General features: G+C 35.1%; 2 protein-coding genes and 1 pseudogene across 3 annotated transcripts; 1 reads left to right on the top strand and 2 right to left on the bottom strand.

The window, feature by feature from the left end:
* Positions 1 to 3,836: 3,836 nt before the first annotated feature.
* On the bottom strand, positions 3,837 to 4,357 carry LOC120171229. Of its 2 annotated transcripts, none has more exons than XM_039178968.1 (2): positions 4,191 to 4,357; positions 3,837 to 4,038 (listed from the first exon to the last, which is right to left on the bottom strand). In XM_039178968.1, exons 1-2 carry the CDS (start codon positions 4,326 to 4,328, stop codon positions 3,922 to 3,924), a joined length of 255 nt encoding a protein of 84 aa, XP_039034899.1. In that variant the 5' UTR covers positions 4,329 to 4,357; the 3' UTR covers positions 3,837 to 3,921. The 2 variants fall into 2 exon arrangements, with proteins under 2 accessions (XP_039034899.1, XP_039034898.1); XM_039178967.1 differs by having other exon boundaries at positions 3,837 to 3,979; positions 4,191 to 4,356.
* A 265-nt stretch (positions 4,358 to 4,622) lies between these two features.
* Positions 4,623 to 9,746, bottom strand: LOC120171230 (signal recognition particle 54 kDa protein, chloroplastic-like). Its single transcript, XM_039178969.1, has 15 exons — positions 9,542 to 9,746; positions 9,308 to 9,440; positions 9,161 to 9,228; positions 8,957 to 9,058; positions 8,617 to 8,769; positions 8,455 to 8,532; positions 7,713 to 7,838; positions 7,511 to 7,613; positions 6,779 to 6,879; positions 6,496 to 6,633; positions 6,270 to 6,413; positions 5,991 to 6,066; positions 5,304 to 5,389; positions 5,098 to 5,223; positions 4,623 to 4,957 (listed from the first exon to the last, which is right to left on the bottom strand). The coding sequence occupies exons 1-15, from the start codon at positions 9,713 to 9,715 to the stop codon at positions 4,850 to 4,852; spliced, it is 1,716 nt and encodes a 571-aa protein (XP_039034900.1). The 5' UTR covers positions 9,716 to 9,746; the 3' UTR covers positions 4,623 to 4,849.
* Positions 9,747 to 9,964: 218 nt separating this feature from the next.
* The window catches only part of LOC120171239, a 52,635-nt pseudogene continuing 47,677 nt past the window's right edge, over positions 9,965 to 14,922 (top strand).

The raw sequence follows: 14,922 nt of genomic DNA, 5'->3' as shown, positions 1-14,922 counted from the left end.
AAAATGGATGTTGGCATGTAATTAAAGAGTTAAGTTGTGTATGCTCTGAATATTTTGGTAAACTTATATTACCATATGTATATTATTGTATTTTTCGTAATATAAGTTCAAGTATTTTACTATTATTTGTAATGAGTTGTGTTTTAAAAGTCAATGTAATATCTCTGACTTGTATCTGGGTTGGGATACGGGTTGGGGTGTTAGATAAGATATAAAAGCTGATTTTATTTTTGCATTAATTCATTGTTTGAAGCTGTTATACAAACGAATAAACTTGGCCTCAATTTTGTCTAGGTTCGTGGATATAAATCCAATAGTTTGTAACTCATGCAATAAAACTCTGTAACTCTTACATTAAAGCTATGTAACTCTTGCATTACACTTGTAATAGCTCAATAAAACATCCTGAGCATAGCTTGAATATTGTCTAGGTTCATCTAACGTTTTACAGACTTTAATTTTAAAAACTGACTGTTTGAATTTTAATTTCACAAATCAATACAACTAATAAAATTATTGTTACTCTCTGCAAATTTAAAATTCGAACAGACCATTTGAGCCTATAAATATCAGACATATTCTTTCACATTTTTTCATTTGACATTTCAGAGAAAAATTCCTTACGAATTTTCTCTAAAAAGATAGAATCAGCGCGGACGTGTTGAAGACACGTACGTATTGCCATAAGCCACGAGCCATGACCTCGACCACGAGCACAAGTTGAGACAAGATGGGCAAACGGATTACGACGACCCCTTGTTCTCTATCACTCACCAAGGGAGTGAAGAATGTAAACCTTAAATACCCAATCCCAATTTATTTCCCACTCAATGTGGGATTGAGCATTACCAACATAGTTGTATGAAGTAGAGGAACATATCAAGATGATAATTTCGCCAGAACCTGAAACCCAAAAATCAAAGAAATCTCAAAACTCAAAGGCCCTTCTTTAAGATTTTGAGCCAAAATACCCTGCAGCTTGAGAAAATACAGTTGTGGTCTACACCACAACATTGGAAGGATCAGAAAGACCTTTGAGGGATGCAACACAATTCGATGCATCATTGAATCATAGCAAATCCAAATGTTCAAGCGGGATCTATCGATGTATTCGGGGTTTAAGGAAGAGTTGAGAAAGCTAAAAGGCGCAAAAGAAGTGAAAGTTCCGCTAGTATTTGTTAAAGGAATGTTGATTGGGGGAGTGGAAGAGATTGTGAAGTTAGAAGAGGAAGGCAAACTAGAAATTTTGTTCGAAGGGATTCCCATTGCAGTCCCGAGTATAAAGGTTGTGGAGGGGTGAGATTTGTGATGTGCAAAAATTGCAACGGGAGGTGCAAAGTTTTAAATAAGGAACAGAAGAAGATAATGTGTAGTGATTGCAATGAAAATAGATTTATACAATTTCCTATTTGTTGTCCGATATAGTAGAATTTAGCATTTCCACATAGTTAGTATGTGACCTATTCTCAAGCTGTTCTTGTAATAATGTTATCTTGAAGAACCATTTTTTTCTAATTTGGGAAGTGGGGCTCTAAAGTGGGTTTTAGGCCTTGATTGTAAAAGATTGATTGTTTTGTTGTTTATTGGATGGTATGGTTTGCCTAATGTTCGTTTACTTATGTCAGTGCCTGTTTCTCCTCTCCTTCATTTTGTGCTTTAAGCAAACCCTGCATGATATTGAGTTAAATCTTTATAAGCAAGCATTTTCAAGAACATCTGGGATCTGATAATCACTCTCATAAATTTTGTAGCCGGAACGAGCACACGCTTGATTTACGATGTTGATGGTTGCAAGATTCTGCATATACAAAGAGTTTGAGCTAATGACAGATTTCGAATATCGATGCTTAGAACAAGTGTACGAGCTGTGACTTTGATCAAAAGTATGAGCTTCACAATGACTTGTACTCATTAAGATGATACGCAAGCGTGGCAAAAATAAGATAAACTTCATTAGATATCTTAAAAAGTTGTTGACAAAGATAAGCTATAACAAAAATCATACATGAAATCACTTAAATTTCACCACAAAAAAAAGATTTCATAAACACATTATAAATCAATTATCCTTAGCAACTGTTGAAATTGAGGGAGAGGAACCCTTTATCCTTAACAAAAATTAAAAACCCCCAAAACACCTTATTGTCTTACTTGGGTTTACGACAGTTACAAAACTCCGCAGTTTTGTATCTAATTATTCATGATCAAAATTATTTTGTATTTTATGTTTATTGAATGCATTATTTTAGGAGTTAAGGTTAAATTTAGATGTTGAAATTCAGGGTTTAAAATGTATGATTTTATGTATTATAGTATCAAAATAGACGCGATTGTATAAACTATATTTTACACGGATAGTGCATCAAATAATTTTTCTTATTCAATTTTTTTAAAAAAAGAGTTGTGGGTGGGGGATAACTCATTATTAATTTTTAGTATTAACTTATCCCAAGTTAAACTCAACATTTACGGATTTACCCTATTCCTTGAATAAGTAAACGCCACTCTCTTTAAAGCATCCAAACTATATAAAAGCCTCATTTGAAAGAAGACCAAAAATAAAATAAACCTAACATTTGTTGCCCCCATGTCACCAACGATTCTCAAAGAAGGAGAAGCCATTCCGTTAAGTTGGAATCAATGGAATCAAAACGGAGTGCAGAAAAAGGAAGAGGCCTTTCTCCCTTGGAAATATAATGCACACAACGAAAAAGATCGCCTGGATAGAGCGTTAAGGTTTTGTGAAAAAGTTAGGAAGGAAACCAGTTTGGAGGATTATCTGATGTTGCTGCGATGCCTTCACCATTATGGCACAGGAAATATATCAATGGTTGATCTGAAGGTGAAGATAGCCGATTACTTCCCTAGTTTCATTGATGATTTTTGTCGTGTTTTGGAGCACTATGATGGAAAGATGGATGACGTGGGGAAGAAGAAACAGAAGAAGAAGGGATTGATGATGGGTTATTGACAGAAAGCTATCAGTTTCTTCCGAAAGAAGTTGCAGGACTTAGCTGCAAGGGTGCCACAGAACTTGAACAAGTTCTCAACAGAACCTGCTATTTTAAACGACGCATGATGAAAGTATAAGCCGTGCTAAAAAGGAGTTAAATGAAAGAGAAGACGAGTTGTTCATCATGGATATGTGGAAGGCATGGATGCATTCCACCAGGGAGAATACTACAAAGCTGGACAGAGCCTTGAGGGATGGGGTAATCCAGAACCCAATGGTGAAGGATGTGAACAGCTATTTCCCGGAAAACAATTTCAGTTTCATAGCCAAAATGTATGGGATGGATGGTCAATGGTGGATCAACTGCGTGAGAAGCCTCAAACATTTCTTCCAGTCCTTATCAGAAGGCTGGACAGGATGGAAACTGAAACCCTTCCGCTTTGATCCCTAGATTAATTTTTTTTATAAGGCTATATCATCAAGTTTGCCTTCTGGACTCATCCGTATGTATTGCATGGGGAACTAGTTTATGTATTAGATGCTTAATATATCCAAATTTTATGTTTTTCAACGTCTCTGATTTGTGGAAATTATATATGTTTACTGGTCCAAATGTATTTGGGAGTTTGTTCCCTTAATACAGAAAAAGTTCGAAGCATACAAATTTAAGTGGCAACAGAAGGAAGTTCTGAATCAATGTTTTAGTATGAGTGGAATAAGGAAAATCCCCAATGGGCAAAACAATGATAGTTACAAACTTACAAGAAACTCTAAAACAAATAAACTTGAGATCAGGAAAAAAAATGATTGAATTTGCTAGATTTTATCACTCTTTTGGTTAGCTGCATCATCCTGCAACCAACATGTATATATATAAATATACGTTCATTTCTCTTTAAGTTTCTTGGTTATGACAATGACTACTCCAGCCACCGCCACCACCGCAGCCGAAATTAACACGGCTGTTTTCAGCGTCTGCATGGAGTTCTTCCTTCCCTCTTTCTTTTGTGGTGGCTCAGCTCCTCCCTTAATTTCCAAGTTTGTAATAAATCAGTCGGAGTTAGCAAGAATTGATGCCAGTTTTGCTTTGACATGAAAATAATATCTAGACCTTAGGGACTTTGGGAAGCCTTGAATTATGTTTTTACACTTAAATTTGATTTAATATCCATACCCCAAAACCAGAAAAGATTCTAAGAAGAAAGTTCATTTTCGTTTTCAATATATATATATTTACCTTGATATCTCGAGAAGTACTGATCTCACTTGACAAGCAAACCTCCTTGAAGTCCTTGTCATGACCGGGATTCAGCTCGGCATTAACATCAGCAGCCGGAAACGTTCCACATTCGGCATCAGAAAATTCATCTTCCATTTTTATTAAACCAGTAAATCTCCCTTTTTGATTGAAAGAACAGGGTAAAATGAAAAACTGATATAGGGTTGGGATTTCATATGAATAGAAAAATATGTCAAAGGCACGTGTCAATAACCAAGATCCTTGTAATCAGAGTTTTGTCGGGTGTTGAACTACTTTCTATTTTGTTCTCAACTGTCCCTGTTTTTTGTCGGGTTTAACTGAAACTATAATGATAAGGTTAACCATAACAAGTATGATTTTGAACCTTCAATAAAAAACTAAAAGCTAATTGAAACCTCAAATGGTTTGATTTCAATCAAGAACAATGATAACATAGTTTAGATTTCCATGAAAATTGTTTTTGTTCAATATGGATCATATCTGATCTTAAAAGTCATTAACAAACAAGTATATATCACCCATGAATTTCTCACTAATGATCAAAGCGCAACGAGTTTTCATAGCTCTTAGGACAGCTCGGAAACTCGGTTTAATCAGGAAGTAGATAATGATGAGTCCTGATGTTCTTCAGACTCCTAGTTCGTTGAACCAAAACCACGCGGACTTGGCCTTGTTGATGCTGAGTCTGCAAACTGCCTTCTTGATTCTGCTCTCCTCTTTCTTCTTGCAGTACCAGGAGGGGCCTAATGCATTGGAAGAAACAACGAAAACATCAATCATTGCAGAATAAATCTTTCTTAAAATCATTTGAATTGTCATACAAGTTCTTCAGAGCTTATAGGTGCACGAAACTGTCCGAATAAGTATGCATGTACCGAGTCACCTTTTGTTCAGCTTTCATTGCATCCTCAAGATTGCTCAGTGTTGGAATAGATCCACCCTCCATGATACCCATCAAGTTCTTCATGCGAACACGCATTTGGAAGAGTTGAGCAACAAGTTGACTCACCTGTTATTGACAGCAGATAATATTATCCCATCTAGAAGAAGTCGAAATCTTAAAAGCCTAAAACCACCAGCAATTCATACCTGCTGCTCTGTTTTACCAGAATCTTGAGCAACTCTTTTCCTCCTTTGAGGAGACTCGGCTAATAACTCCGGCTTCTCCCTTTCCTCTGCAAATAAATAAGAAAAATAAATCAAGAGAATGTGTTTTGAAGTAAGAACAGGCATATTCAACGATACTTGTAAGCTGTTTTCTTACTGCCACCATTTAATCATCAATGCTGATTCCTAAATATGCATATAATAAGTTGCAGAAACAACTTCGTTGAGGTAAAACGTTAAGATGCCACACTGATTTATGCCATTTGGAAAAAGCAAGAAGTACATGGTTAAATAGGCCGTCTAGTCCAACACTTCAAGGAAACATCCATGAAAAGGGAAACAGACATGGTCCACATAAAGTTGCTAATTTCAAATGAGTCTGATAAAGGAACTAGAACAATATCTCTTTCCATGGATACTCAACTGTTCGTAGTCTATATCCTCCTATCAGACTCAGAAACCAACAGTATGTACTAGTTAAACACAAGTATATAGCAATATGGCTTCATTATTTCAGAAAAATGGGGCCATGTCTAATGGTGCAATACCATTTAATCGTAAAAGAAGCTAGATCAAGCTTAACCAAATAAAATTTAAAAGACGGAGATATGTCAGGTCATGTTTTCTCCTTCAAAAGTGCCACAGTAAATGCAGCTAAAATAAAGAGACCTGGTGTCATAGCTTCAATCATTGACTCCATTAATTTCAAATTCTTCTCTGCTTCTCGAACTTGGGCTGGGGTGACCTGTTTGGAAACAAATAGGACATCAAATTAGTTTCTTCTCACAGTCCATCGACTGGAAACTTTCGAAGAAATTTTAATAATGGACTGAGATACACAAGACTACTTTTCTAGCAGTAACAGTAAGCTCAACGGACCAAGAAGGTTGCATAAAATTTCAAACATAACAACAACTAAGAAAGAATAAGGAATCCCAGCTTTCTTACCTTTCCCATGCCAGGGATCATACCAATAACACGAGTCATGGAACCCATCCGAGCAACTGCACGAGTCTGCTTTAGGAAATCATTAAAGTCAAACTTTGCACTCATTATCTTCTTTTGCAACTCTTCAGCATCTTCTTGGCGCATCTGAACAGACATTTTGATTTACAAAACTCATCTTGATGTGTTTTACTTAAATAAATATGGGATGAAATTTATTAGAACTTACAACTTCTTGTGCCTTCTCAACAAATGAGAGAACGTCTCCCATTCCCAAGATACGTCCAGCCATACGATCTGGATAGAAAGGTTCAAGGTCCTCCATGCGCTCTCCACGTCCTACAAGCTTGATTGGCTTCCCAGACACCTATAACATTCCATAATATAGAACATACATCATTGACCACTATTTCCAGGTGCTTAAATATCAAATATTTCCCCAAGGAAGAGGGTCTATCACATAAAGTCATACACTCCAAGTGAAGAAAACCAAAGAAAATAGTATGACAAACCTCTTTAACACTCAAAGCTGCACCACCTCTAGAATCTCCATCTAGCTTTGTTAAAATGGCACCAGTAATCCCTATCTCAACATTGAATGTTGTGACCAAGGCTGTGAATTCAAAAAGAATGTGAAGAGAAGTACATCATGGTCTAGCCACAGTCATGATCTTGACAATAGCCAAATTAAGCAGGTAAATAGATACACAGATGTGGACAATCAAACGTGTCCAAATGAGTGAACATCAACTACAAAACTCCCAAGGTCATTTGCATGTGAATTCTCCAGCAACCGGGAATTTTAAGTAGAACATCTAGCCAATCAACAGCTGCAGGTCTGCTTGAATAAAATGCATGCTCTATAAATGTAAGTACTGAAATGAACACAATGTATTATTCAGAAAGAAATTATCCAATACCCTATGTGTAATATATGTTAAGACTAGGCTTAGACAAGGTCGACAACCTCACCCAGGGTCATCAATCTGGGGTTAGGCAGGAACAACATAACAACACCTAGTTTTGACACAATGTTAAACCAAAACCAACTTCCAACGAGTGGAGAGACCCAACTTCAATATAAAGCGACAGGAAAACCAATATTTAACTAACCACAGGATAGCACTGCTTAACAATACATAATATGAAAAACAAAATTTTATAGAACAAAAAACACTGAAGAATGAATGAGAAAAAGACAGTGGGATTATTGGAAGAGAAAGTTTGAAGTCTTGATTGAGTACCAGCAGCCTCTTGACCAGTCATTGCATCCACAACCAGCAAAACTTCTGTGGGATTCAACACTTTCTTCACTTCTTTCAACTCATCCATCATTCCTTTATCTATCTGTTCAACACAAGAAAGGAATTTGCATGAATGATTAACCTGAGGATGTTGCACCAGTTAGGTCACTAAAAATTTCAAGATAGATGCTAATGATATTACCTGGAGCCGTCCAGCAGTATCCATTATCACTACATCTATCTTCTTCTTTTTGGCCTCTTCTAAACCTTGCTTTGCTATTTCAGATGGCTTTACCTCAGTTCCCGATGTATAAACAGGAACTCCCACCTGTCACAAGCTTCAACATAGTATGAGAATCTTTTTGGTTAAAGAGAAACAACCTAACAGATGGGTAAATATAATTGTGACAGCCAATCAACACTTTACCAGTTAGAAATGGCAAAGACTCAAGAGGCAAAGCAATAAGGAGAAATATGAAACAGGATTGAAAATTGTTTACATGCATTATCTCATCCCTCAAAAGTCTGGTAATTTTAACTCATTTGAAACCAAAAATAATTCCACTTCAATTGAAAATCAGTCAGAAAACCTTTAACAATATAAACTTTATGCTAGAAAGCTTCTATTATAGCTACTTTTGTTTCGTTTGCTCTGTCTTAGTGAATAGTAATTGGTTATATGTGCAAACTGACATCTCCAACAAGAAATTCAAGTCTGCATTCCCTCATCTTGGTGCTAAGAGAATGTAAAACACGGTGCTTTCACCTTACAAGGCAAGCACAACTGGAGGTAAAAGTGCCACTATAGACTCTAGAGCTAACAGCATGCATATTTGACTTAGTGATCAGAATATCTTCTCTGAAATCCGGATTTGAAAGAAGTGATTAACAAAATGATATAAAACTAAAGGGATAAAAATTTTATTGACAATGAAGTCCTATACCTGTTCACCCAGAATAACAAGTTGGTCGATGGCAGCAGGTCTATACACATCTCCAGCAATAAGCATGCAACTCTTACCCTGTAGTCAACATTATGCTCCACTGTCAATTGAAGGTTAACCAAACATGCTAAAAAATTTTATACGTGATAATACAAATGGAACCTGTTTCTTAAGATAATTAGCTAACTTCGCACAAACGGTTGTCTTCCCAACTCCCTGCAGACCAGCCAATAATATAACAGTGGGGGCAGATTTTGAGAACACCAGTTCAGAAACCTCTCCTCCCATCAATTTCACTAACTCATCATGTACAATCTACAACCAAGGAAGACATGTGTGGTTTGTATAAATTAAAAATCAGAAACAATAAGACAGATCTTGTTTTTTTTTAAACAAGAATGAATGCAAGATCCTGCTCAACCAAACACGTAAAGCGAATTCATAAAAGCCTTTCTTAGAGGATTCCTTAGCAAAGTTGGTTTTGTTGATAGAAAGATCATACCTTAACCAATTGTTGATCCGGCTTCACCCCTCGAATAAGACCAACTCCAACAGCCTGGTCACTTACAGATTGGACAAACCGTCTAACAACAGGAAGACTCACCTACGGAAAGACACCAAACACGTGTTATTAATACGTTCGCTACAAAATGAAAATCGAAGAAAAACCCCCAAGAATTTTCCAGAACACAACTCAGTCACTTACATCTGCTTCCAAAAGGGCTCTCCTAATGTCACGCATTGGCTCCACAATATTCTCCTTTGTCAAAACCTCTGAAATACAATAAAAAGAAATCTTTTTTTAATGATTAAAACGTTTGTCTTTTATGCTCTAGCTTTCGAGGGGGCAAACCTTCTCCTTTAAGTTTGGTCCAAGCAGCTTCGAGGCCACTCGTCAGCTGACCAAACATTTCAGCTCTCACAACTCCTCGCGTTTCTCTCCTGAAAGTAACCGTCTTGGAATTTATCCACCCCCATATCTCTCTCTGCCATCCAAACCAAAAAGAGAGAAAAAAAACTCTAGAAATTGAAAGAGAGAAGGCAGCTTATTTCTTAGCTTTAAAACTGTAGAGTTCCTTTTACTTACAGTGAAGTAATTCCTGCAAGAAAAGGAAGCGTAATTGCTGGAACAAGTACTCCATGAACTCCCAAGTTTAGTTGAGTTTCTCGGACTGTTGTAGAAGCACCGGTTGGCTGGAAAGGAACCCGAAGTCGCCGAGAATTTGCCGGCTGCGACGGTCGAAAGTTGCATGGCTTCCATTGCCGCTCCTTTTAGCTCCTTTTTTTTTTGGATTCTTTCTGATTAGATATAATCCATTATCTTCTTCTTGAATTCCCTGCCACGCGGCGCACATTTTTTATTTTACGCCCGAGATTAAGTCCAATCGCACAGAATTACGTGTCCATCACTCTCCACGCAGCGTTTTACTACTCTCTTTCTTCTCTCCCCCAACTAAAAAAGGGTAAAAGCAGCATTCGCCGCCGTTTCCTTCTTTTGTTTTTGCTTCCTATGACTTGGATTCCATGGAACACCCAGTTAAGAGAGTTGGCAAAGCAATGCCAATACCTTCAAGCTCTGACTCTCTACCACCAAATGCTGCGTTGCGGTTCCAGTCCAAACGCCTTCTCTTTCCCTTACGCTCTCAAATCCTCCGCTTCCCTTCACCTTCCTTTCTCCGGCCAACAACTCCACTGCCAGGTTGTAGACATTCGTTTTTCTTCCAGTTTTTATATTATTATAATTAATAATAATAATAATAATAATATTTAATTATTATTTTATTAGAGGCTTTATATTCGAAGCTCATTACAAAAGTCAACCCAGCAGCCCACTATAAGTCCAATCAGCGACTCAACAACCTAACACAAATACAAGACCTGACCCATATTACATCAGCACCAACCCGACCCGATTGGAACCTTAACTTGACTCGACCCGATTCAAGTTATCATCATGCCCTGCCATCTCCAGTACCCCATGTGAAGCACCACCAATTGAGCAGACCTATGACCTACGCTTGACAGCTCCAAAATCATTCATTGCCAACACCGTTTCCACAAGTCACGTCACCATCATTGCCACCAAGCACATCAACACAAAACAAGAAGCAGATTATTATTTAGAGGGATTGGTAATGGGAAAGAAGGGAGAGTTTTTAGTTTTCAACTGAGGATATTGGAGGGGAACCGAAAGGAAAAAAAACAGAGGAGGAGGGTCTCGGTTTTGAAAAATAACGAGGAATGCTCTCGGGTTTTCCAAACAATGTAAGGGTTTTCAGGTTATGGTTTGTAACAGGGGTTTTCCCCCATTGTTTCAAGCAATGAAACAACAATTTTTTCTCAGTCATTTATCAAATAACATGGGTTTTGAACTAAATGCCAAATAAACCGAAAAATTATACAAATAAAGAGTGAAGGAATTCTTACACATTCAGCCGACGAAAATCACGGTGTTGGAGGGCTCCATTCGAAGATTCCAACTGTAAAAAGTGAGAAGAAAGTGTGAGGAACAACATACATGAAAAGCGAGACGATTGGACGAAGAACGACGGCAGATCGGAGAAAGGAAATCTGAACGATTTTCGACCTTTTTGCGACGAACGGTGTCGATTCTCGTGAAATGGAGGCCAGATCGGAGATAGAGAGACCAAGGCGGACTTCCAGGTAAAATTTGATGGCCATTGGCCACCGACGGCAACCAGCGGGTAGGGCTGTTAATTCGGTTAAAACCGAACCGAACCGAATTAACCATAACCGAATTAACCAAACTTTTTTTTTTCTTTAACCGTTAACCGAACCAAACTTTTTTTCAAACATATTAACCGAACCAAATAAATTTCGGTTAATTCGGTTAATTTTTGAATTAACAAAAAAAATTTAAAATTTTCTAATTTATATAAAAATTAAATGTTTTTTAATTAAAAAAATTATAATTAATTTAAATAATATATAATTATAAAATAAAAATTTCAGATAAATTTTTTAATTAATTAATATTGATTTATATTTAAAAGTTATTGGATCTTAAATTATTAATTGAGTTTTAAATGGTTTGGGCTTAGCCTATATGTTATATATAATATATTTAATATTTAATTAAAAAAACAGTTTACAATTAATTTAAATAATATATAATTATAAAATAAAAAATTTATATAATTTTTTAATTAATTAATATTGATTTAGGTTTAAAAGTTATTAGATCTTAAATTATTAATTGGGTTTTAAATGGTTTCGGCTGAGATCATATGTTATATATAATATATTTAATATTTAAAATTTAATTTCGGTTAATTCGGTTAATTAACCGAATTCGAACCGAATTAATCGTTAACCGAATTCTAAAAATTTTCTTAACCGTTAACCGACCGAACTAATTCGGTAACCGAACCGAATTAACTGAACTAATTCGATTTTGTCGGTTAACCGAATTAATTCGGTTATTTGAACACCCCTACCGGCGGGTGGTAAGTAACTAGTCTCTCACCGATTTTCTAGAGAAAGGGGTTACCTTCTCTCTCTAAAACCAAATTAAAATGAAAAAAATAAAAAAAAATAAAAAAGAGAAAAATGTTGATATTTATAAAAAATGAAAGGGGAATTGCACCTTAAGTCCCCTAATATTCTACGTGTTTTGCAAAGTGATCACCCGTAGGAACTGTTTTTGTTATTTTCCTATTTTTATGCCTGTTATATATTCTTATGTTATTTTCATTCTAGTCCCTGCATTTTTTGCATGTTTTATGTTTATGTCACTAGATTCAGTTTTTTTTTTGTTTCAGCTCCATATTAGGTTTTATTTTATTTTGGTCATTTCTGTATTTCATTTTATTTTATTTATGACACTTTGTTTGTATTTATTTTAATTTAGCCACCATTTCCTCATTTATTTTATCATCTGATTCTGAAATTCTGTTTTTACATTTGTTTTAATTTAGTCACTGATATGTCATATTTCATGTTTTATTTATTTCTAATTTTGACACTTGTTTGTATGTTATTTTATTTTAGTCACTATTTATTCTTGATTTGGTACTACTTTTCTTATTTGTTGCATTTTGGTCCTTGTATTTTAATATATGTGTATATTTCATATTCTCATGTATTTTATGTATATGTACCATACATATGTATTTATTTAAATATCTTTGCTTTAATATCTATTTATTTGTTCCTAATTTGTATTTTTTAATTTTTAGCTTTTGCCATGTAAATTTTTTTGTGCATATAGGTCTAGACATTTCGAATATATATGAAAACCTCATAAGCATAACTCAATTGATTCATAATTAGATTAAAGGTAATATTTATTTATTTTAAAATATTAAGAAAATACCGTCTTAAAGTAACTAGATGTCCTATTTTGATATTTTAAAATAAATTGATACCCTACTAGAAGAACCTAAAAATCGAGATGCTAAAATTAATCAAGTTTGAAGGGAAAATGAAATATTCGCTTATTTAAACTTATCGTGACAATTCACCTAATTTTATTAGGGATTATGTTTCGATATTTTTAAATAATTGAACATCCCTTATATTTTCTAATTAAATTTGTAATTTGGATTAATTGCTTTTTATTTGGTCGAATCAAATTATTTTAATTTCAAATTCTTGGGAGAAATTGTTATATTTCTTTTATTTCAGTTGGAAAGAGAAATATTTGTCCTAATGTATTTTAGGGATTATTTTCTCTTCGATTGGAAATATTGGAATATTTTCTATTTTGTCTTAAAATTTTCCGTTAAATAAAAATTTCATGATTGAATTTGAAATAATAGGATCGTAACTTAAATTTATATTCGAATTCTTAGATTTCCACTATTATAGACAATTTATAATCGATGGGGTACCAAATTTTTTGGCGTTGTGGGGGTGCTTATCCTTCCCCACACGTAATCGATCCCCGAACCCTTTTCTTATTACAAAAAAATGAATTTTTGGTTACACGTAGACTGGTTTATCTTTTAAAATAATGTTTTCTTAAAAACTCTTTTAAAAGAAAATTTTTAGGTATTCGACTACCTAACCCAAAAGGTCGATGGAGACTCCAAAAGATTTCAAAATCTTTTCAAAGAAAACCCCCAAGTCGTAATGAGTTTTCCCCCGCCCGGGCGAAAAACGATGTCGACAGATTGGCGACTCAGCTGGGGACCTAGTGGGTCAAGCCCTAAATCGATTATATATTATCTCTATAGTTAGAAATTGAGAATTAGGTTTTATTTAATTTACGATTTCTTTGATTCCTTTCAATTGTTATTTAATTTTATATCTTTGTATACTAATGTGTGTATTTTATTGATTTTCAGATAGTAAAGTCTTGGATTTACTTTAGTTCATTTTTTGTGGTTGTTTGTCAAAGGTGATAATTTCTTCTCACACACAACACATGCATTACATAACATAAGCTATGTACCTGAGCTCTTCTTTTTAAGTGGGAGTTAAAGCGATGTCTTCATGAGAATTTATTCTCCGTGTCAAACCTAGCAAGTAGCTTCCGGGGTTCATATGCCCTATGTATTCGTGAGGATTTATTCTCCGTGTCAGGCATAGGGAAATGTGCCCTATCGAATTGAAATCGATCCGTTTAAGCGTATAATGGGTGAGGATTGAGGGTATGGCTCGCCTAAAGGGGCACTGACAAGGACAATTTGAGTACCTTTACTCATAGAACCAAAAACTCTGTATATAGTAAACTGTAGAAACTCATCTAATCTAAGACCATGCTAAAACTCTGTCCATAGGTACCCAAATAAGTGTACACAAAGGAGAAATGAACTCTAACCTTCGTCTTTTAATTTTTTCGATAGATTATTTTTGAATAAATGCATGAGAACTACAAATTATGTGGTTAGGGCTTTAATTTACTCTGTGTGTTTTATTCACTTTATTTTATGGTTAATTTACCAATTGAATTTAATATTTTCCTCTCTTTGATTATTATTTTTGCTACCATATTTTCCTTGTCATGTTGCTTTATTTGTGCATAAACATGTTGTTAATACCCGAGGTAATTATCAAAATTAGAAGGCTTTTAAAACAACAACGTCACACGAAGGGGCAAATATTTTTATCTACTTTGATATATTGGGGCGTTGTGAGTTATTTGAAAGTTGTTATAAGATAATTACCTTGAAATTAACACATGTTCATACATATCATGTCATAGAAGGTATTGATTCCCGAGTTAATAGTCGCATTATAAAGCTTTCAATATGACAATGTCACTCGAAAAGATAGAATAGAAATGTAAAAATACATCAATGGTCCAGAAGGGTGCTCTAGTAAACAACTGAAGAGCTACGTCAAGCTGGAATACATGAAGCTCAAATGATGCAGCAAAACAAGCTTTTAAAGGGTGCTACGACGATGTTGATACAACTAGCCGAAAAGAAGTAATATGTTCTAAGTCATCAAACGATAACGATAACCAACACGAGATAATGGATGATGTCAATCGCATATGGT

Source organism: Hibiscus syriacus, unplaced genomic scaffold (genome assembly GCF_006381635.1).
Source record: "Hibiscus syriacus cultivar Baekdansim isolate YM2019G1 unplaced genomic scaffold, ASM638163v2 tig00111817_pilon, whole genome shotgun sequence".
NCBI lineage: Eukaryota > Viridiplantae > Streptophyta > Magnoliopsida > Malvales > Malvaceae > Hibiscus > Hibiscus syriacus.
This window is presented reverse-complemented; position numbering and strand designations above follow the sequence as displayed.

What these genes read in the sequence shown, in the direction of transcription:
- LOC120171229 (XM_039178967.1), bottom strand. Translation starts at nt 4,328, where the DNA reads ATGGAAGATGAATTTTCTGATGCCGAATGTGGAACGTTTCCGGCTGCT. An exon ending in GTACTTCTCGAGATATCAAG is followed by an intron (nt 3,980 to 4,190) that starts GTAAATATATAT and finishes TTGGAAATTAAG; the next exon opens with GGAGGAGCTGAGCCACCACA.
- LOC120171230 (XM_039178969.1), bottom strand. Translation starts at nt 9,715, where the DNA reads ATGGAAGCCATGCAACTTTCGACCGTCGCAGCCGGCAAATTCTCGGCG. An exon ending in TTGAGAAGGCACAAGAAGTT is followed by an intron (nt 6,414 to 6,495) that starts GTAAGTTCTAAT and finishes ATGTCTGTTCAG; the next exon opens with ATGCGCCAAGAAGATGCTGA. An exon ending in TGATCCCTGGCATGGGAAAG is followed by an intron (nt 6,067 to 6,269) that starts GTAAGAAAGCTG and finishes GTTTCCAAACAG; the next exon opens with GTCACCCCAGCCCAAGTTCG.